This window comes from Micrasema longulum, unplaced genomic scaffold, assembly GCF_059751315.1.
Source record: "Micrasema longulum isolate JH-2025_06_02 unplaced genomic scaffold, ASM5975131v1 h1tg000111l, whole genome shotgun sequence".
Taxonomy (NCBI): Eukaryota; Metazoa; Arthropoda; class Insecta; order Trichoptera; family Brachycentridae; genus Micrasema; species Micrasema longulum.
The window spans coordinates 115,020-137,513 of NW_028277317.1; the positions used below are offsets into that span (position 1 = coordinate 115,020).

A 22,494-nucleotide genomic window follows, 5' to 3' on the forward strand; every position below is an offset into this window, starting at 1 on the left:
TTGCGGAAAACAGCCAGCCCTTGTAAAAGTCTGATGTATGTTGTGTCATTATGTATTGAATGTGTTATTTTATACAGGTGTTCTTAAAACCCTGTCACATCCGGAACCACGATGATCAGTATGAGCAAGAAGACACTGGCACATTAAAATATTTTTTTAGAACGAATAAAATTTTTTAAAATAAAATATTTAAAAAACAAATGGTCGCTAACTTCTGCAGGGGTGAAACAAGGAGGGGGAGGGGGGAGTCTGATACACCGTTAACTGCGCGTCCGCGCCCCCCTCGCTTCTCCCCTGCAGAAGTAAGCAACCATTTGTTCTTTTTAATATTTGATTTTTACAAATTTTCTTCTTTCTAAATATTTTTTTAAATATGCCAATATGTCTTCTTGCCCATACTGATCATCGTGGTTTCGTATGTGACAGGGTTTAAAGAACACCCTGTATTTACATTAGGGTACTTAATTGCAAATAATAAACTAACTTTATATTTAATATGTGAATAATAAACTTACTTTATATTTAATATGTGAATAATAAACTTACTTTATATTTATATTACGGTACTTAATTGTAAAGAAATTAATTCGATAGTGTGCTGGATTTGTTTAGAATTTCTACAAAAGAACAATCTGTAAATAAACTATATTCTCTGGGCGTCATAGACTTTTGAAAGAGGATATTCAATGTAATTAATCGGAGAAAGACGATTCATAGATATTACTATTATTAAGTTTAGACTCAAATTACGTTCTCCGACTCATTACTTGCAGGAAGAACCATGCCGTATTCTTTTTGTCTATTTTCAATCAAAACAAAGCACTTCAATAACAAAAAAAAACACATCAGTTGTCGACGCAATATTCGACAGATGACAGGTAGCATTGCATTTAATATTTGTTTTATTTTCGAAGGGCTAGCCGGCTAGCTTTTAACCAATGTTGACCTATTTCAATTCATTCAACAAACGGCCGAGCCATTCGATGGAATGCCGCCATTTCATGAACAAGCAGCCACACGATTGAGTGGCCGATTTGACGGCAACATCCACATAAAGTATTTTCAAACCTTGCCGGGAATCAAACCGGAAACCTTTTGCATGGTAGGCAAATGCACCAGCCATTAACGCGTGGAGTTGTATTGAAATAAAACTCATTTTGATATTGTTAACATTTAATTTTTTTTGTACTACATAATTATACATAAAAACAGTATTGGTAATTAGAATTTGTACAATATAAAATTTAAATCTGAACTGATCGTTAGCCAAAAGGAGCTGAATAAGGGAAAAAGAATGACAGATAAAAACTGACAATATTTTTAGTATATCCAAATGTTTGCAGACTAATACAAGGTTATCTTAACAGAGATGAAAGAATTATATGAACTGTCATTGGCCAGTTTAAGTGGTCATTTTTACCTGAGAGCAATTTTTAGCATACTTCAGGGGCATGTACACCAACATAATAAAAATTCGACAATCAGACTCCCCAAACCCGCAAAGAAATCGAAAAATTCCCGTTATTTTCTTAACACACTTCAACAATATTTTGAGTTTGTCCAAATTTTTGTAGACAGCCATTGACAGGTCATAAGCCCTGTAGATGCCTAGACTTCTATATTACCTTCTCTTAAATGTTCTTCATCTCTGTTGTAATATGTTAATATAAACAGCTCCCCAGGGAGATAAATCCAGTCCTTGTCTACAAAAATTTGGACAAACTCAAAATATTGTTGATAAATTACCTGGTCCATGAAGTATAGAAATTGAAAAAAATAACATTTTCAGGTGTTGCCTAGTATGTAGGGGAAATAATTCAATCAGATGAATCTCACCCGCATAAATAAAGGTTTAAGCTCTTTAACTTCACAAACATCAACAGATAAAAGAATTGAAGGAATATGGATGTTCAAATATAGGCAGAATGGTGAATGTTACACAGTGTGTGAAGTGGCCACTTAAACCAGCCATTGACAGGTCATAAGCCCTGTAGATGCCTAGACTTCTATATTATCTTCTCTTAAATGTTCTTCATCTCTGTTGTAATATGTTAATAATTAACACACTTCATTTGTGAATGAAATAAAACCTTTAGGAATTTGTCCATAGTGTTGTAGAAGCGTTACCTGTATGTACATGATCTAGGGCAGTGATAAGTAACCTTTTTAGCTCGAGTGCCGTGTCACGTCTAGGAATATTAATATCAATGGCAAAGGACAGCAATACTTAGAAATGATAAAAAAAGTCTCCAAAGATATGAATGTTTTAAATATCTTAACTAAGGAACATGACAAACTATATTTCTGTATGCGAGAGGTAAACTACAGTATCTGTGAAAACCCAACTTTTCAGGAGAGACAAATTAGTGATGTTTTCATACTTTAAACATCCAATATTTTTTAATGAAAGGTTGTACGGTAAATTTGTTTTCTAAAATACATAAATTTTTATGTGTTTTTTATTAGTTTTTCGAATTTTTTAATGCTCAAAATGGCGATACATTTGCTTCCCCTAAATATCTTTAAATACATAAAAATGTTGTTACACGAGAGAATTTCGAGAACCGAGTCCGTAGAAAAACGTAGGGAAGATCCGCAGAGAGCGGAACTCGGTGATACTCTGGATAATCCATCCGAAAGCACAAATACCGCCCACAGTTTGGACTTCCCGACGTGGAAAGTTCTCAACAGACTGAGGTTAGCGGTGACTATAGTCCTTAAAATGTAACATGATTAGAATGACAGTTGTCAGAAAGTCATGTAAAAGCTTTGTTACATATGCACGTAAACATTATTCTCTACCTTCCGTTACAAATACAAGAGTCAATATAATTTTTAAAATGTAACACGATTAGAATGACAGTTTTCAGAAAAAGTGACGACATAACTTTGTAGTAACGTCAAAGGAGTTATTTATATTGATTGACACATGAAAAATCATTTCTATCTGGCGTGTTAATTCATATTTTTATTACAATGCTTGAAACATAAATCAACATTAATGTATAAAATCAGTTATAATAATAAAAATACTTTAGTTTTATTCCACTTTTATTTATAATTTTTTTACCAGTGACCGGGTTTCGTCGTGACCGACATCGTCAGACTGGTGGGAGACTAAACAAATTTCTATGTTATATACAAGTGCAAGCAGGGGTTGTAAATCATGATTTTATATAATTATGTAAATAAAATAATTTAAATTCTGAAAATAAATTAGTTATTATAATAGTTGAGTATTTTTATTATTATAATTGAAATGCAGTTCCAACAAGAAATGTCAGTAGAAAAACTCAATATATTATATAAAATCAGCTTTAAAACTAAAACAAAATTAAAATAAACCTAATTATTAACGACGTTCTTACAAGGTTACATCATTTTGCAAAAACGTTAGAGATGGGACAAATTGATCAATGTAAATTGATTGAATAAAAAAATTATTCATTTGATGTTGTTCATGAAAAAAGTATAAATGTCTCATTTTTTGGTGAACAATTATATTAAACACACTATAATATGCTTGTTTTTTCGTTTTTTATATCAATTTTCGGAAACAGAGTTTCATGATTACATGAAATAGCTGATAAAATCGATTTGATCAGTGATCAGTAATTTCCCATCACTAATGAAATTAGTTTGACAGCTGTCATTCTAATCAGCGATATTTTAAGGACTATGGGTGCAAATACAATCAACAGAGGCGGGGATTTCTGGAGGAAGATGACACGAGCTGCGACTGTGAAGAGGCGCAGGATGATCCTCATCTGCTGCGGAGTCCACAAATGTGGATGAATTGTGAAGAGCATTTATTTAAACACTTTACATACATACATAGTTTACATACACATAAGGGTATTAGAAGCAATCTCAGAAATCTCCATTGAAGGGGGGGGTTACTGAGATATTTGTAAAAAAAACTTTGAAAAAAGAATTATGAGATTTGTAATTACGCTTCACCAACTCAATGGAGAATGCCAAGTTTGCGGTGTCGAGTAGTATAATTGAAATCTGTTTTTGCAAGATTTGGAGACGGTTTTGAATTACGCTATTATTTAGGTATGTAGGTTTTATGTATATTTTGGCATCAATAACTAATTTTCCGTTTTTGGTGGAGATTTCTAAGTTTGCTTTAATACCCTCAAATGCATAAGGGCGGGCATATTGCCTTAAGGCTTTAGTCTGGTAAAACGAACGCAAAATTAGTAAATCATACGATTTTGCCATTTTAAAACGAATGTTTTTTTTTAATCGCGCAATAGAAAAAAAGTAGAAAAACATAAATTTGATAAAAACAATATTTTTTAAAGGTTAAAAAATATACTTAAAAGTTGTATGTAACTAAAATATAATTACTTTTAGACCGGCAGATTACGCCATTTCAAATTTAGACTAAACTCAGGTATCTGGGATCTCGATAAAGACTAAGTATCGAACTAAAATTTGTTGTAATAATTTAAACATAATAAATTGATAACATGAAAGTGGCCGAAGCAAAATTTTAATTTTTTGTTTTTGAAAAGAAATAAAAGCATTTTAAATCACATACATTTTTGTGACATTTTCCTTTATTTCTATGTAAAATCATGCTTTCAGTAATAGTAAAATTTTATTTATTAAATATTTTAATTGAAACCTTATTTAATAGAATTGTATTCTTTTTTTTTAAAAAAGAAGATAATTTTGGCTGTAATATTTAATTTATAACAACATCTTATTTACGTTTTTTTGACCTTCAGACCTTTTGCTTGCGTTTTACCAGACTACAGCCTAAAGGCAATTTCTTCCTGCCTACCCAAACCATTCAGTTTGAGAAAATCAGTGGTATGTGAACATATTGTTGGTAAGCATATACATAATATTTTCATTATAAAAGAAAATGTCGATAAACATATATATTTTTTAAGAAATAAAAATTGACTAAACATCCGAGGATGACCACTGGCAAGGCGATATCAAGGTCTGAGGCTCGGATCCAATAAGTATTCGAGTACGGGGTTTTTATTGTTTTATTAGACAATGAGCTGGCTATCTGACTTAGGGGCTCGTCGGATGTCCAGCACGCAAACTATTTACCACTACTATTCACCCCGTAATAGAAGATGAAAAATTTGGTTTTGTCATAGTAATAACTCAATTTCATCATATTTGGAGTTACTGTACTTCAGCTCTCGCATACAGATTTTACATCAGAGTAATAATAATAATAAATTAATATGACAATATTTTTAAATTCTCCCTCCTCTATTGTAAGAAGATCTACCTCTTCCAGAGTTGCCTCTTGTATAATTATTATCACTTCTGTCGTCGTGTTCGTTTTGGTAACGACCGGAACCGGCCTGGTTTTGTGAGTGGGAATCGAAGCCGGTCGATTTCTGGTTTTGGTAACCGGCCGAGGACCCCCGGCTGCCGCCTTGGTAGCCTCGGTTACCGCGGTTGTCATACCCTCCCCGGGAGTCGGAGTAGTCTGTGCGATTGTCACTGCTTCCTCTGCGATTGTCATTGTACCCTCCTCTGTTGTTGCTGTTGTCTTTATACCCTCCCCGGTTACTGTTGTCGCTGTAACCCCCTCGGTTATTACTGTTGTCGCTGTACCCCCCTCGGTTATTACTGTTGTCGCTGTACCCCCCTCGGTTATTACTGTTGTCGCTGTACCCCCCTCGGTTATTACTGTTGTCGCTGTACCCCCCTCGGTTGTTACTGTTGTCGCTGTATCCCCCTCGGTTGTTACTGTTGTCGCTGTATCCTCCTCGGTTGTTACTGTTGTACCCCCCGCGGTTCCCGTCGTTGCTAAAGCCGCCCCTGTTGTTGCCGCCGCCTTGATAACCCCTGGTCATGTCTTGGTAGTTGCTCTTGTTATCCTGCTGGAATCCTTGCCCACCTTGTCCGCCCCTGCCTCCGCGATGACCACCCCTGAAAATAAAACAATTCTCATATTAATTTGAAAAATAAAATGTTTGCATTAAGGCAATAGTCTGATAAAAAGAGAGATCATACGATTTTGCCATTAAAAACATCTTGAAAGTCTTTCATTAACCTTAATATTTGTTATAATATAAGAAATTAAACACTCAATTGAATCTACTAAACAAATTTTATTTTTACAAATATAAAAACAAAAATTTCGTGACAATTGTTTCGCTTTTCGTTTGAATTCTTACATTATGGGTTTAAATATGGAGTTCTACAAAAGAAACATCAAATCAATCAATCAATTAATATCTGTTCTTTGCTTCGTTCGTTTGGCCACCACTGTGATATAGGATGCATGTATATATTAAGCTAGTTAGTTACCTTTGATCTCCTGTTGGTGGATTCCACCCTCCTTGGACTCTGCCTCCCGGGCCCCCGAACCCTGATCCCCCTCCGCGCCCTCCACCACCGCCACCGCCACCGCGACCGCCGCCCTGTAGACAATTTAATTGATTAATTTACATATCGACGATAAAGGGGCTAAGAAATTGAAGCGCAGGGGTGAATCGTCCATATAAGCGATTATGCACAGTTAATAATGTTCAATTTTATTTATTAATATATATGTACATTAAAAAGTGGAATATCTTAATTCATACATATAGAAATAATGAAAAAATAAAAAGGTAAAATTAGGTATAAATAAAATATCACATCCACAGAATAATATGCCAAAAAAGTAAGAGAATCTTGTAACGAAAAACTCACTCAGAGACGTGAATCAAACATACCTTCAACTTGAATTTCCATCATGAAAAAACACACATCAACTAATGATTCTGAGAAATATAGAACAGTTAACAGGGTGACTAATAAGCGCACTGATTACAGTAATTAGCAGTTTTTTGGATGAACTCACTTTCGATGCCGAAATACAAATGAATCCTTTAGGAATCCTAGGTAGTTTTTATTTTTTAAAAAGTAAGAGAATCTTGTAACGAAAAACTCACTCAAGAGACGTGAATCAAACATACCTTCAACTTGAATTTCCATCACGAAAAAACACACATCAACTACTAATTCTGAGAAATATAGAACAGTTGACAGGGTGACTAATAAGCGAACTGATTACAGTAATTAGCAGTTCCTTGGATGAACTCACTTTCGATGCCGAAATACAAATGAATCCTTTAGGAATCCTAGGTAGTTTTTATTTTTTAAAAAGTAAGAGAATCTTGTAACGAAAAACTCACTCAAGAGACGTGAATAAAACATACCTTCAACTTGAATTTCCATCACAAAAAAACACACATCAACTACTAATTCTGAGAAATATAGAACAGTTGACAGGGCGACTAATAAGCGAACTGATTACAGTAATTAGCAGTTCCTTGGATGACCTCACTTTCGATGCCGAAATACAAATGAATTCTTTAGGAATCCTAGGTAGTTTTTATTTTTTAAAAAGTAAGAGAATCTTGTAACGAAAAACTCACTCAAGAAACGTGAATCAAACATACCTTCAACTTGAATTTCCATCACGAAAAAACACACATCAACTACTAATTCTGAGAAATATGGAACAGTTGACAGGGTGACTAATAAGCGAACTGATTACAGTAATTAGCAGTTCCTTGGATGACCTCACTTTCGATGCCGAAATACAAATGAACCCTTTAGGAATCCTAGGTAGTTTTTATACTTTCAGTTAATTTGACTATTAGTCACTAATTACCTGCAGTGACACATCATAATTAGCAGAGGGCTGTGACCTACGGGGGGACCACTGTGCAGAGGTGCGATATTATTTACCTGAGATCTTTGTTGCTGCCAGGAAGGCATTTCTGGGGGAGGGGGTTGCTGCTCTGACGGCCGGCCTCCTCTATCCGGAACCTAAAAAGAAATATTTAATTACATTTTTTTATTATTATATTCTCATTAGTGTTTATTGGATATGTAGATGATGATTTGTGTCCAGGCATATGAACATTACAGTTCTGTGTTTGAAATAGAATTATAATCCTGGACGAGTCTCAGTCAGCAACCTCGTGACTTCTGTTAATCTCTAACTGGGGTGGGAGCTCCAACCTCCAGCAACCAAAATCCTACAGGATTAATCAACAATATTTTGAACTTGTCCGAACATTTGTACACAAATACTGGATTTCACCCCCTAGACTTCCATACGGATGGTATTATGCAAAAATGCGTTTAGCTTGTCTACAAACATTTCGACAAACTCAAAATATCGCCGATGAAATTTTATCTTTGGTCTTACCCGTCCGATGAGTACTCGGTTGACCTCGCTCTTGGTGTTGAGCCTGACGGCCGCGTCGGACGTCTTCTTGACGGCCAACAGGGAGCTGCGAGCTGCTAGAAAATCACTCAGCTTGATGGCCGAGTGAACTCTCATCTTCTGACGAAGGGGGCGGTAAACAGCTTGGATATTTTCATTCATATTTTTCCCTCTGTCCCTTCCATTAGCTTTCCACTGGAATAAATCAATAATAACATATTAACTAACCGTCGGCCTCGTGGTGTAGTGGTCACTGCGTTTGCCTAGCATGCAAGAGGTCTCGGGTTCAATTCCCGACATGGTTGAAATGAAATATTTTATAAATATTTTTGGGTAGGTAGGAAAAAATTGCCGTAAGGAAATATGACCACCCTTTTATGTATATTAAATGTACAGTAAAACCTCGTTTTTACATTCCTCAATTTTACATTTTCCCGCTTTTTACACTGAAATATTAAGGTCCCATTTTTTCCATTGACAACAATTATTCATTTTAAAACATTCTTAAATTCACTGTTTAAAACTAATTATTAAAGTTGTAATAAAACTTTCTTTTTCATGCTATTTTTTCTTTGTTTTTGATGTGTATTATTATTGTCTTACCTCTTTCTGAAATTGATTTATCAAATATTTTTGTGTACCATATATTATATTATTATCTTATATATACTTACTGTGAACTAATTTTCATTATTTGTTTTTAGCATTAATTTGTTAATACCATTTTTTTGCTGAAATTCTTAACAAGTTATTTACAATTTGCTTTTCAATTCTAACATTTTTCTTTTATCAAATTTTTTTTTTCTTTTTTTATTTTTTCTATGCAAAGTTTCACTTTTTATTTTGCATTGCAGCGTGCTTTTTTGTTTCTACATGTATACAAAAAAAGTGTTGTTTATTTTAAAATTATTACTTACTACGTTTGTACTTACCTGTATAATTTTTGTAAATGCACCTTGGGCGTATTGTAAAATTAAATAAATAAAAAATTAAAAAATGAATAATGAAAATAAATTTTGACAATAGAACTCCCCAAACCTGAGAAATTAAAAAAATTCCTTATTATTAGTTATTTTCTGAACACACCTCGTATTAAGGTAAGATGATCAGTCTTTCACTTCAGGTACCAGTCCAGGGACTATGAAATATTCTAGTGTAAAAACACATTTTTAAATAAATATTTTTATAATTTAATCCGAGACCTCTTGCATGGTAAGCAAGCGCGCTGACCACTAAAGCACAAGGCCGACATACACTACATACGACTACAATGCAATGTAGTTATTTATTATCGTAATGGACAAGAAAATAACATTTAATCGGAATATCTCTGAATACCTCAAAACTTTGTATGGTGCAGTCTAAACGGGTGATCAGCATCTCTCTCCTCAGTCTGTACTCGTCTACCATCTGGTGATGCATATCTTCTACCTGCTTCCACTGCTTCTCTGTCAGGGACTGGTTATACAGGGGCTTCCCGGCGTAGTCTGGACCTGGAGAGAGTTCATATTGTGAGTGTAATACAAGGTACTCGCCTCCTCCTGCGTCTATCCAGCGCCCCTTAGTTCTCCCGAATATAGCATCGTGACATGTACACCTGTATCTAAATGCCACAAAATTTAACGAAAAATAGCAGAAAATTTGTGTGATTTAAAATGCTTTTATTTCTTTTAAAAATCAAAAATTTTACATTTTTCTTTAATAACTTTTTAAATTAAATTTATTATGTTAAATTATTAAAACAAATTTCATCTTTATTTGAGTACTAGTACCTAAGTTTAGTTGAAAAAAAAAAAAATATTTATAAATGAATGAAAGTGGTGGTTTTTGTTTAGAGTTTATTTAATGTTCTTTTAACCCAAAACACTTCAAAAAAGATCGAAGCCTTTGAACTGTGGTGCTACAGGAGGATATTAAAAATCTCCTGGGCGGACAGAGTCCGAAACGATGATGTTCTCCGACGGATGGAAAAAGATAAAGAGGTACTGAAGACCATAAAGAAAAGAAAACTCGAGTACTTTGGGCATGTGACGAGGGGCGAAAAATATCACATTTTACAAGTCATTCTACGGGGAAGGATTGAAGGAAGACGCAGTGCAGGTAGAAGGCGCATCTCTTGGCTTAAGAACTTGCGCGACTGGTTCCATTGCAGCACTCAGTCCTTGTTCAGGGGAGCTGCCAATAAAGTAGGAATCGCAACGATGATTTCCAACCTCCATCGGGGAGAGGAACCATAAGAAGAAGAATGTTTTTTTAATAGCACAATTTTAAAGCGGCAAAGTCGTATGATTTCCTTACTTTTTATCAGACTACAGCCTTCACTTTTTTCGGTGCTACGGTCCCTAAGAACTGTTTAGATTTCGACCTGCCATACTCAATCTGGGGCACGGCCCTTGGAATCAGGAATGTGATTTTTAAATAATCTTTCGCGACCAATTATCACTCGCTGCAAAGAAACTGGAACAGATGCTGCATCCGCGCCAGCGGCACTTACCTACCTAACCAGGGCCTCGCACTTAACTCGGGTATTGTACTCGTAATCTTTTTTATTTTACGTAATTAAAAAATATATTAGGGGTACCCGAAATTAATGTCGTTTATAGTGTTGTCCATTTTTAACGATCAGTTGCGCTCCGACCGCGCTAGTGGTTAGTTAGCTTAGGATAGGAACACGATGCTGATAACTAACAAATACTATCCTCAATCTCTTACCCTCTTGTTGCAGAGCTAATTTTAATTTCTCCCTCAGTTTTTGGAAGAGCAACTTAGCGGTTATATTTGGCGGAGGTTGGCTCATTTTCAGGGCACTCAAAATGTCGTTCAGATCTTTTGCAGTTGGCGTTTCTTGCTGAAAAAAATTATCCATAAATTAAAATTAGCCACAGGCATTTGAGAAAGTTAGCGAAGGAGAAATATTATATTTAAAATTAAAAAAAACCTTTTCAATGGAACACAGAACAAAAATTAATATTTTTTACCAGGGCCTCGATTATGATGGGAAGATAATGGGTAATAAGAACAATTTGCAGAAAACACCCACAGCACTTGAAAAATCTTAACGAATTTTAAAATGATTAAAACTGGTCAAACATATAATTAGATTCTTGTATGTAATACAAAAAAAACTAATATATTCATTGATTTTATAATTTGTTAAAGTCAAAAACATTTCAACTGTTGTGTAGATTTGTTTATTCACTCATTTCACAAAGGTGCTATTATCTCAGTTTCACTTTTCTACGGCTGGCTGCTTTCTGCATAACTATGTTCATTTCATAGTCCATGGACTGGTACCTGAAGAGTAAGACTGATCATCGATACTTTCATGTAACAAAAAAAAAAAAACAATATATGCTGCGATTGGTGTACCAATGCTGTGCCCTATGCACCATTAGGTGCGGAAAGGGAATGATGATGATTAAAGCTAATTTATTAGTATCGTAAGCTAGGGTTTCCTAGGACAGCGGTGCCCGTATCTTAACGGCCGTAGTGAACGGTAATGAGATGGACAGCCGTCGTAACGGTGACTAGAGAGTGGTTTTATTTTTTAACGGCTCTATCAACACCGTTTTCCTAGGAAACCCTAGCTTTTGAGTTTAAGTTCAGTGAAAATAACATTTCTAACATAAAGATTCATTTTTCTCAAAAACGCCAAAACGGGAGTTTGCTATCTTTGCTTCCAATGCCCTCATTTGACTCCTTGATGATTTTCCGAATGTTTGAGTTTACTGTTTACCATATTGATGTGCCATATATATGTTTTTTGAAATATCTTTTGTGTTTCTGATCCTATATTTGTGGTGATATACTCACGTGTCTGTGTCAACTAATTGCTCGTCCCATCTCAAAACAGGACTTTTAGTCCCATGGAGTTGGGACTTATGCCTCAAATAATATGCAATAAACTGATGTATGGGTGGTGCTTTTAAAACAAATATTTTACCAGTTGAAAAAATACAAAAATTAATTATAAAAGTTATTTTGAAAAAACCGTCTACTTTTCCCACTGTCCAATGAGGAACTTCAGCCCTACGGGAAATTGGATACAAAAAATGTTTTCTTACGCGGGGTAAAAATTAGAGCATTAAATTGTACGGCAAAGTTTCTTGAAAATGTACAGAAAAAATAATAAAAAATGTTTTGATAAAAACGCACTACTTTAAATGACGTCACTGGTTCATGTGAATCAACCTATGATCTGAGAGCTATGGAAGATTTCCGGTCTGCTTGTCGCTTCTGTACCAATGGGAAGAACTGAATGAGAATAAGCGGAAATGAACCTCTGACGTCACACGCGGAGTTATTTCAGAAATACAAAACTTGCGCCGATAATACGATATGTAAAAATTAAAAAATATATTTTTTGACTTAGTTTAACAGTCTATTAACAAATAAAAAATTTGAAAAAAACCACTGAACTTCCTCATTATTTAAAAAAATTAAGGTTTTAGATATAAAATTGCTATATAAAAATAATTGTTTGCTTCAAATACATGAAGATAAAATAAATAGTAGTATTTCTAGGTCTCAAAACGTAAGTATGCGACCTAGAACAGGTGGTAATATCTTAATTCCTAAATTAAAAACAACTACTGCACAACATCATTATACTTACAGAGAAATATTTTTCTTTAATGAAATGAACAAAGATAATAAAAAGTACAGTCAGGAATACAATATATTTAAGAAAGAAGTAAAAAATTACATCTATAATTCTTCTTTATGTAACACTGATTGAAAACATCGTTAATATCTTTTTAATAATCTATTGTAAGACGTCACTCCCCATTATGTACACAAGAATTGTTTATTTCTTTTACGTAATGGGAAACGTCAATGTAAATATATGTATTTGATTAATGTAAAAAATTGTATTTAGTTGTAATATTGTATTTTAATTTGTTAATAATAAATAAAAAAAAAAAATTAAAAATGTATATAAATAAATTTGATCAGATACATGTATGTAAACTGTACAAATTGGCTCAGGCCGTTAATAAATAAATAATAATGTCCAAACCATTTTGATATTGTCGATAATGCTAATAACAGCCTTACATAATGAACAGATCTTGACATTTGTCCAGTAATCTTTCATAGTTTTACCACGCATTCGCCCGGAGATCGCATTTTGACATCGTTCAGCCAACTTTCATCCCTGTTTCCAATTGCCTCCGGCGACAAACATTTGTTTGCCAGGGTTGATTAAAGTGCACCGTTCACCCTGTTCCCGCCGAGATAACTTTGGAACGTCGGAAGAACCAAGAGGTTTTGATATTCTTGAGAACGAGATGAGAGAGAGATTACTTCTCCAAATTTGCAAATCACCTAATCGGTTCCAACAAGAAAAATACTTACAATAGTAACTTCCATAGCGGAGCTCATATCCTGAGGTCTGTCTACAGCTAGCATTCTAGCCGCCATCAGCTCGGAGATCATGTAATCGAGGAGTAAAATTCGTTCCGATTTTTTCTGGAGTCGCGAAGACATGTGACCTGAAATAATGATATGAAATAAATTAACTGCTAAAGATTTACCATATTTTTCGGACCATAGATGCACTTTTTTATTCTAAAAATTCGGGGAATAAAATATTAAATTCAGAATCAAGTTCAGAAGCCCTTCTCTAAAATGTTTTCCATCTCTGTTGTAATATGTTAATATTAACAGCTTCCTAGGGGGTTGAATCCAGTTCATGTTTACAAAAATTTGGACAATCTCAAAACATTGTTAAAATCAACAAATGAAATACAAACTACAAAATTGTCTTTCATTTAAGTTATTAAAAAAAAACATCGGCCAGGATCATAAAACACACTCTGTATTAACAATATTTAGGGTGGTCAAATTTGTCTACAATAAATTAGATATACATAAAATATCATCATACGCCTGTCTACACCATATGGTTCATAGCGCACTGCATTAGTTCACCAAATGCAGTGTATATCGATAATCTGTTGCATGAAGGCAAGGTGATCACTCTTACACTTGAAGTGCCAGTCCGGGGACAGTGAAATATTGCCATCTTTCTAACGATTATTTTATATCAACCGTACCAGAAATCGAACCCGAGACTGAGTAGGGGAATGCGTCGACCCCTACACTACGAGGCAGAGTTATCTCTACTCGGTTTCCTTATTCAGAATTTTTTCCGAGGATAGGAAATTGATATTATTTTATTGATATCCGACTCAAAACTACTTTTTGAATCGCACATCAATAAAATTACCTCCAAAGCATTGAGCATGTTAGGTTTCATAATTCGAATGAGTAAACACTTTGATAATCCAAAGGCCCTTATTTCATTATATTATACATTTGTCAGAAGCCATTTGGAATACGCCTCTCAGATATGGAATCCCCAGTATGCCATATATGTAAGTAGAATAGAAAATATTCAAAACAAATTTATAAAGTACCTTAAATACAAAACCGGTATTTCTTATGTATCTACTCTCACTGCCTCCACCTTCCATAGAATCATTTCTCTACAATACCGCAGAGTGTGTGCGGACCAACTACTGCTTTACAAAATTGTGACAGGAATGGTTGACTGTACAGAGCTGCTTGGTTTAATAACAATACATGTGCCAGCCAGGATTTGTAGACGGTACCACCTGTTTCATGTACCAATAAGTAAAACATCGTATGTTAAAAATGCTTTTTTTCGTAGGACTTTTTCAATGTACAATACAAAATTTAAAAATATAGATTATACAAACATCACTCTGTCAGATTTAAAATTTACACTAAGAATGTATTATGTAACTTAGTAGACATTATAATAATAAATATGTACATCTCCCCTCCCCCCCTCCTCTCTTCAGGCATTTTTGTCCTTATCCCGCCCAATTTACAGTAACTTAATGTTCTTAAAATTAATATTTAAAAAATCTTTGATTATTGAGTACTTGAAAATAACATTTTTATATGTATAAATTGTATGTATTTATTTGATATGTAATATATATTTTCTTTACTAACTTTGTATACTATGTGGAAATCTGTTATTAGTTCTGAGTTTATACACTATATCTGTTTGTTTACTAAAAATATGTATGTAGAACTGTTGATTTCCCTAATAAAATAAAATAAAATAAAATAGCTATCTAATCAAATCATTCATCCAGGATTCTGGTTCTATTTCACACACATAAATGTATTCTTAATCTGCCCGGACACAGACGATGAATCTATACATAAAAAACACATATTTCTTACCAGTTACAAAGCATAAATATGGGCACTCTAATTCCTTAAGGAAAGAGCTCAACTCGAGTAGGAAATGGCTGGACTCATCAGGTCCGGAAGGCTTGCTGAGGGATTCTTCCAGAGAACATAAGATCCGCAGCTCCCCAGCCAGAGTGCATACGAGATCCATATAGTCTTGTGACTTGGGACCGGCTTCGATAGCTTTCTCGAAGGCCACTCCATCCTTCAATGGTCCTTCGTAGCTGAAATACAAATTGAAGATTAGACCGGATTAGACGGACCCTCCCTAGGAAGTGAGTTGGAGTCCTCCAACTCCCAACTCTCCAACTCGCTTGTGGATGGTTTCTCAAATTCATAACATAAATACAAAAATCAAAAATGTTACCGGTGTGGATATTCGCTAATAAGCGGAATGGGGAATGTTGTAGTACTTAAAGTGGCCACTTAACCCAGCCAATGACAGGTCATAAGCCCTGTAAACGCTCGAATATCCACAATCCTGTGGATATTCGATATTGGATCCTATTGTGTCATTAATTTTGAAGATGTTTTTTAAATTGACCTAAATTTAAATTTACTGTATTTAAATTTATTTCAACAGAGAGGGAAAAAGTTTTCGAGAAGGGAATATGGAAGTCTAGGCATTTACAGGGCTTATGACCTGTCATTGGCTGGTTTAAGTGGCCACTTTACACACTGCAAGCATTTGGACATAATCAAACATTGTTAAATTTACTGTCTTATATTTCAATTAAAGATTCTTCTCATCGTTTCTTTGAATCCCTTAAAATAAATATGTATTTATGTTTTTCCTTTTTTTTAAAAAACCTTATTACTATTCTATTTTACTTTTACATCTGAGCATGTTTTTCATTCTTTATTTCCATTCTTAATTCTTAATTACTCTCACAAATTTTCTTCATTTTTAATATTATTTCCATTTGTAAACACTCACTACAAACTACAAACCTTAAAATATATTTTTTCCACTTAAATTTTAATTTTTAAACAACTTTCATTTATGTTTTCTTTTTCCTTCTCTTTTTTATACTTTCATAATTAACCTTACATTTAATTGCCTTTTAATATGGAAACTTCACTGGTCCATTAGAATTAAGTCCAATTGTGTAAAATATTAGACTTTGTAACTGTACTGTATGTTTCCTGAATAAAAGAAAATAAAAATAAATAAAATCCTGAATTTGAAAAAAAAAAAAAAAAAAATTCTACCTCATCTCTGTAGGGATATAAATAAAAATACCTCCCTAGGAAGTTTACCAAGACTGCTGGGTGACATTGCATAGATTTATAAACTATTAAGCGCTTGTCCGGATGCTTCCACTTTCCATTTTGTTGTATCCCAATTCAAGACAGGGCTCTTGGCCTCGTAGAGTTAGTGATATGTAATATTTTTTTAATAATTAACGTGATTCCAATTTGCTGCATTATTAAAGCGTAGATAAACATTAATTTATTACTAGTTTGGCGCGATCTAGATATTTTTTTTTTTTGTATAAATTTGAATAAATAAATAAAAAATAAAATTTTCCAAAGCAATTAAATCTGGCACTCATTATTCCAGATAATTTGAGTTTTACTGAATGAAATAATGTTAGACCAGTTATTTTTGTACAAATTAATAGACAATAAAATTTACGCATTACAACAGAGATGAAGAACAATTTAGAGAAGGTAATATAGAGCTTATGACCTGTCACTTTACACACTGTGTAATATTCATCATTCTGCCCATATTTGAACATCTATTTTCCCGTAATTCGTTCATCTGTTGATGTTTGTGAAGTTAAAGAGCCGAAACCTTTATTTATGCGGGCGAGATTCGTGTAGTTGAATTATTTCACCTACATACTAGGCAATGCCTGAAAAATTTATTTTTTCATTTTCTGTACTTCTTTACGGGCCAGGTGGATTTATCAAAAATATTTTGGGGCAGAATTTTACAGTGTGTAAAGTGGCCACTTAAGCCAGCCAATGACAGGTCATAAGCCCTGTAGATGCCTAGACTTAAATTCTCTAAAGTGTTCTTCATCTCTGTTGTAATGTGTGAATATTAACAGCTCCCCAGGGAGTTGAATCCAGTCCATGTCTACAAAAATTTGGAAAACTCAAAATATTGTTGAAAATAAAATTGATTCCCCTAATCTACTTGAAAGACTTCCATTCGTTTTCAGAAATAAGGAAATCCCAAATAATCTGAAGGCCAAAGTCTTAATTTTGTCGATAATGTCGATAATGCTTAACTCAGCCTTGCACTCAGCCTTGCATTATCGACAAAATTAAGAAAGGTCTTTTGCGATGGTTCGGTCATGTGGAGCGAATGAATGATGAAAGAACGGCTAAAAAGATTTATGATGCGAATGTGTCTGGTTGTAGAAGTCGAGGAAGGCCGAGAAAGACATGGCATGATCAAGTACAACAAATTCTTGAAAGTGGTCATGTGAAAAGTCGGAATAATCGACGTGCGTGCATGAGAAGATGTATGAATGTGAAGGAAGCAAAGGAAGTGTGCCAGGACAGAGTGGTGTGGCGTTCTATCCTCTCTGCCTACCCCTCTGGGGAAATGGCGTGATGGTTAGTTAGTTAGCCAAAGTCTACGACTCTCGTGTTCTGCCGGTGGCAACATACAGTCTTGAAACCATGACACTCACTGCTAGAAGTGTTCACAAAATTAAGTGCACTCAGCGGTCTATGGAAAGACAAATGTCGGGCGTCTTCTTAAGAGACCGAATAAGGAATGAGGAGATAAGAATTTTTAAATTACGATTTTTCACTAAAAACATTAAGTTAAAACTTAACGATGGAAGAAAAATTATAGACCTATTAAATTTATTCAAAATTGTAAATTCAATATGGGATTGCCCTGAACTATTATCTCTCATCAACTTCAGGGTGCCTGGGAGAATGACTAGACATGTGCCACCGTTTTGTAGCAACAATTCACGGACAGTGTATACTTGTAATGCCGTATTAAATAGACTTCATGAACTCGGCAATAGTTATTCCCACGTACCTGATATATTTAGTATAGGGTATTGTTCCTATAGAACAAACCTTTTGAACTTTTTCAAAGATGGTGAATGGTAATTATATTTATTTATTCATGCATTTCATAATATTCACAGTTTTTTGTTCACTTTGCCCAGCTGTGTGAAACAGTACTTATGATGTTCTTGTTGTATTACTGTAGAATGTTTTATTATTTAAACTTTCTACTGAATATGCTGAATAATTTTTAGGTTAATTTAAAAAAAATATATTTAGCCAAATATGTAGCATTATAAATGTTAGTAAAAGGCAGATTTGCCGTTTATGTTCATAAAATAAAATAAAATAAAAAAAGACGCCGTACAAAGGCGACCGATCTCGCAGAAAGAGTGGGAAGACAAAAATGGCAGTGGGCGGGTCATGTGGCGAGACAAGAAGTCAATAGGCGAACTCAGAATACTAAACTGGAAACCCTACGAAAGGATAAGGAAAGTAGGGAGACCGCAGAAGAGATGAACTGACCACGTCGTCCAACTCGTGGGCCATGGATGGAAACAGAGTGCCCAGGACAGAAAACATAGAAAAATTTGGAAGAGGCCTATATCCAGCAGTGGAGAGAAACGGGCTGATAGGAAGAAAGAGGAAGATAACTGTAGATTTACCGAGGCTGATATTTTTCATGATAATGAATCAGGAGACAGTTAGTATTTTACCTAGGGCATTCAATATACATTGCAACAATACCAAAAAATCAATAATTTATGATTTTTGCTATTTCGAATATACCGCATTATTTTTATTATTATTAATTTTTTTTTTACCTAAGTACAGTCGAACTTCGAACGAGGAAGATGGGACCGATTGAATTTGCTCGTTATAAGCGTTACTATACAATCGCTTTAGCACATTGTCACTAAGTAAACAAGTAAATACATATGTGTACATATAATTCATACAGAATATTTTTTAAAAAATTTAGGGAAAATTGCCACTTTTTCACGAATTGAGAGACACTTCCTCTTGTAAGTAGACATGTTTATAATTCAGGGGTTCGGTTTTAACTGGTCTGGTCTTGAACTCATTTGACATCACCCACTTGTAATGTTTATTGTGTATTAAAATAAGCATAGAACATTGAAAATCTTTAAAAAAACCCGTAAAAACCCCCGAAACAAGCATGTCATTCATAAACTACAAAAGCAACTGTAAATTGTAACAATTTGCCGAACCAGCACTTACTAAGTTCACAAAGATTGGATTTTTTAAAAACCATGTGTTATCATTTTCCAATATTGTCATAGCTGTGTACATTTCAATATTGTCATGTACATAGCTATCATAAACATAATCCGATCCCAATGCACTGCGGTATTTAACTTTTACCTTAGCCGGCCATTTGGATTTTATTACTTGGGTTCTTATTTCGAGAATGATGTTTTTAACAATTGAAGATTTTTTGTGTAATTTTTAAAAATATTTTTGTTCGGTATGTCCGAGAAGTAGCTCGTTAAAACAGTAAATAATTGTATGGAGAAAACCATGAACTACAATGTCAACTAATGTTTCCTTGTTACATCCGAGACCTCGCTATTTCCGTGATCTTTATAACCGAGTTCGACTGTATGTTAAGTAATAAAATCCCAAAGTTATTATACAGAACAATGTATAACAGAACAACTGTGTAATGTGTATAGATATATTGTTTTTATATTATTTCATAATTATCCATCTTAGAACTGGCTCCATCTTAGAACAGGCTGTGCCATGTTAGATGGAGACTATCATAAACAGAGAACACTCCGTTTTCATTTTACATTAATTGATTTTATATAGATTCCCTGTTATTAAGTATGAATATTATTTTTTTTGCAATAAATTTATAAATAAATAAATAATAATTTTGTAATAGAACTCTGTTATGTAAAATGTATTTAAGTTTATGTTTATAAAAGGCATTTGTGCCGTGTACACACAATTTCTTGTGTAAAGTGTAAAAAAAATATTTGATGTGTGCATGGGTGTCCTACACTAATAAACAAAGAAATTGATCGTATATTTTGTACATACTGTTTGTTTACACAATAAAATAAATAAAAACAAAAGGTAAGAAGAGACAGACAAAAAAAAACCTTGATTTATTACAGAAAATTTTTGAAATCAAAAGTGAAGAGATATTGTATTTTTTTAAGCTTAAGTCGATAATCAACTTCTATTAGCGTAAATTTAAGTAACAAGCATAGAATTTGTGATATTAATTTGTTAATTTTATTTTAAATCTTGAAATAGGGCACAGATAAATATTCTTATATCATATGCTCTAATAATAACATTATATATTTATTTTATAATTTGTTTAAAATTATTTTAACAAAGTACAATTTGGACAATCAATTTTGTTTAAACCTGTACAAGAAAGCAGTACAATCTTAGATAAATAAATTCTATCGAAGTAACGTAGGCGACAACCTATAAAAATGGAATACGTCTTAGTTTTTCCACTTAATAAACACGGGATATATAAAGAAGTACGCGTTTGCATGATATAAACTTGGCATCTCTTAATTCATGAAGTTATCTCTGTGATTTTAACCTATCAGAAGATGCGAAATAGAACGTATGATACGAAATATTTACAATCGCGTCATATTCGACTCCGTGGATTGTGCCTAACCTCCATTATCCGGGCCGTATTCAAACGACGAGAAATGTTAAAATTTGAATGAAATACGCACCCAATGTCTGCCAAAGCCTCAATTACATCATTTTCCATGGTGAAAAGTAGTTTTTTAAACGAATTCGAAAGCGGTTATGTTAAAATTCAAATAAGCGGAGGCGGCAGAATCACAAACTGAAGTCAACTGAAGTTTCAGCTTCAGCTGGAGGACATTTAATTTGTTACCAGTGTAAAAGTAGCTACTTATTTTTTTTTTAAAATTCACGATTTCGGGGTATGTTGTTTCCAAACTCAAATGCGCATTCGAGTAAATAATTTATTCTTATTATAAATATTCTGCTAAAGATAAAAAATATTATGTGCTTTAATTTTGAACTGGCTTTTATCCACAGCTTCGCTCACGTGATAGAAAATAGCTTGTATCAATGACCGGTCCTCCAACTATCGCTATGAAAAAAAAAACAACGATCCGTTAGTCTATGTCGACGTAGCATTGTTATTCTTTTCACAAATCCAAAATCCTACTGCAATACCCTAAGAGTAATAATGCGCCAAGCTATAGAGGAGCCCAAACGTAGGAAAATCATTCTATGAACATTGGGTATTAAGTTAGCTACAGTTCGCAGCAAAACAATGGGCCGTACTCAGGTCGAGAATTGCCAAATTGATATTAATTTGAATTGTAAATATTTTTAAATATGTACCTGTGTATTTATTATTGCAGGGTTATTCCAATTTATTTTCTATAATTCACCTATATTTATTTTATAAAACAGAAAATACGTGTGGTCGTTTATTTTTTTATTTATTTATTCATTTTATTTACAACATACGTATGTTACATTTAGAGACATAAATCCCAACTCCATGGAACCAAAGTCCTGTGTTAAGTTTGTTTGTTTGTCCGTCACATCTCTGAAACGGCGAGTCTTAGCGGCCTGAAATTTTGACATGTCATTTTAGATGCGATTTCGAGGTTAACATTGCTATTTTCGAGTAAAATTTCAATCGACCTCTACTCGATAAAAACTCAAACTTTATATGGATGCCTAGTGCAGCCCCGACATATTGTCAATAATTAACTGTCATTATCAATAGTAAAAATACTTTAATTCACAAATTTATCTCCCAAATTAAGAAAAAAAAAGTTTTTAAGCAACATAATACACTGTTTATTCGTTTTACAAAATAGTTCAGAAAATAACGTTTTTTTTGTGTCTTCTTGTTCAATCATTTGGAATAACTAAAAACAATCTATTTTCTCACCAACAAATTGAACAATAAAGTATTTTTCTTAATTATTTTACAATCTATCAGTAAATAATTCAGAGCATCTTTACCCTACACTGGGTAGCTTGGACAATTTTATTTCCTTGAATGAACGCGAATA

General features: G+C 33.7%; 1 protein-coding gene across 1 annotated transcript; it reads right to left on the bottom strand.

Moving 5' to 3' along the window:
* Window positions 1-4,988: 4,988 nt before the first annotated feature.
* On the bottom strand, window positions 4,989-21,300 carry LOC148284549 (protein FAM98A). Its single transcript, XM_088238466.1, has 9 exons — window positions 21,163-21,300; window positions 15,434-15,666; window positions 13,568-13,704; window positions 10,922-11,057; window positions 9,548-9,702; window positions 8,192-8,404; window positions 7,726-7,806; window positions 6,295-6,407; window positions 4,989-5,913 (listed from the first exon to the last, which is right to left on the bottom strand). The coding sequence occupies exons 1-9, from the start codon at window positions 21,198-21,200 to the stop codon at window positions 5,229-5,231; spliced, it is 1,791 nt and encodes a 596-aa protein (XP_088094592.1). The 5' UTR covers window positions 21,201-21,300; the 3' UTR covers window positions 4,989-5,228.
* Between the last annotated feature and the right edge of the window lie 1,194 nt (window positions 21,301-22,494).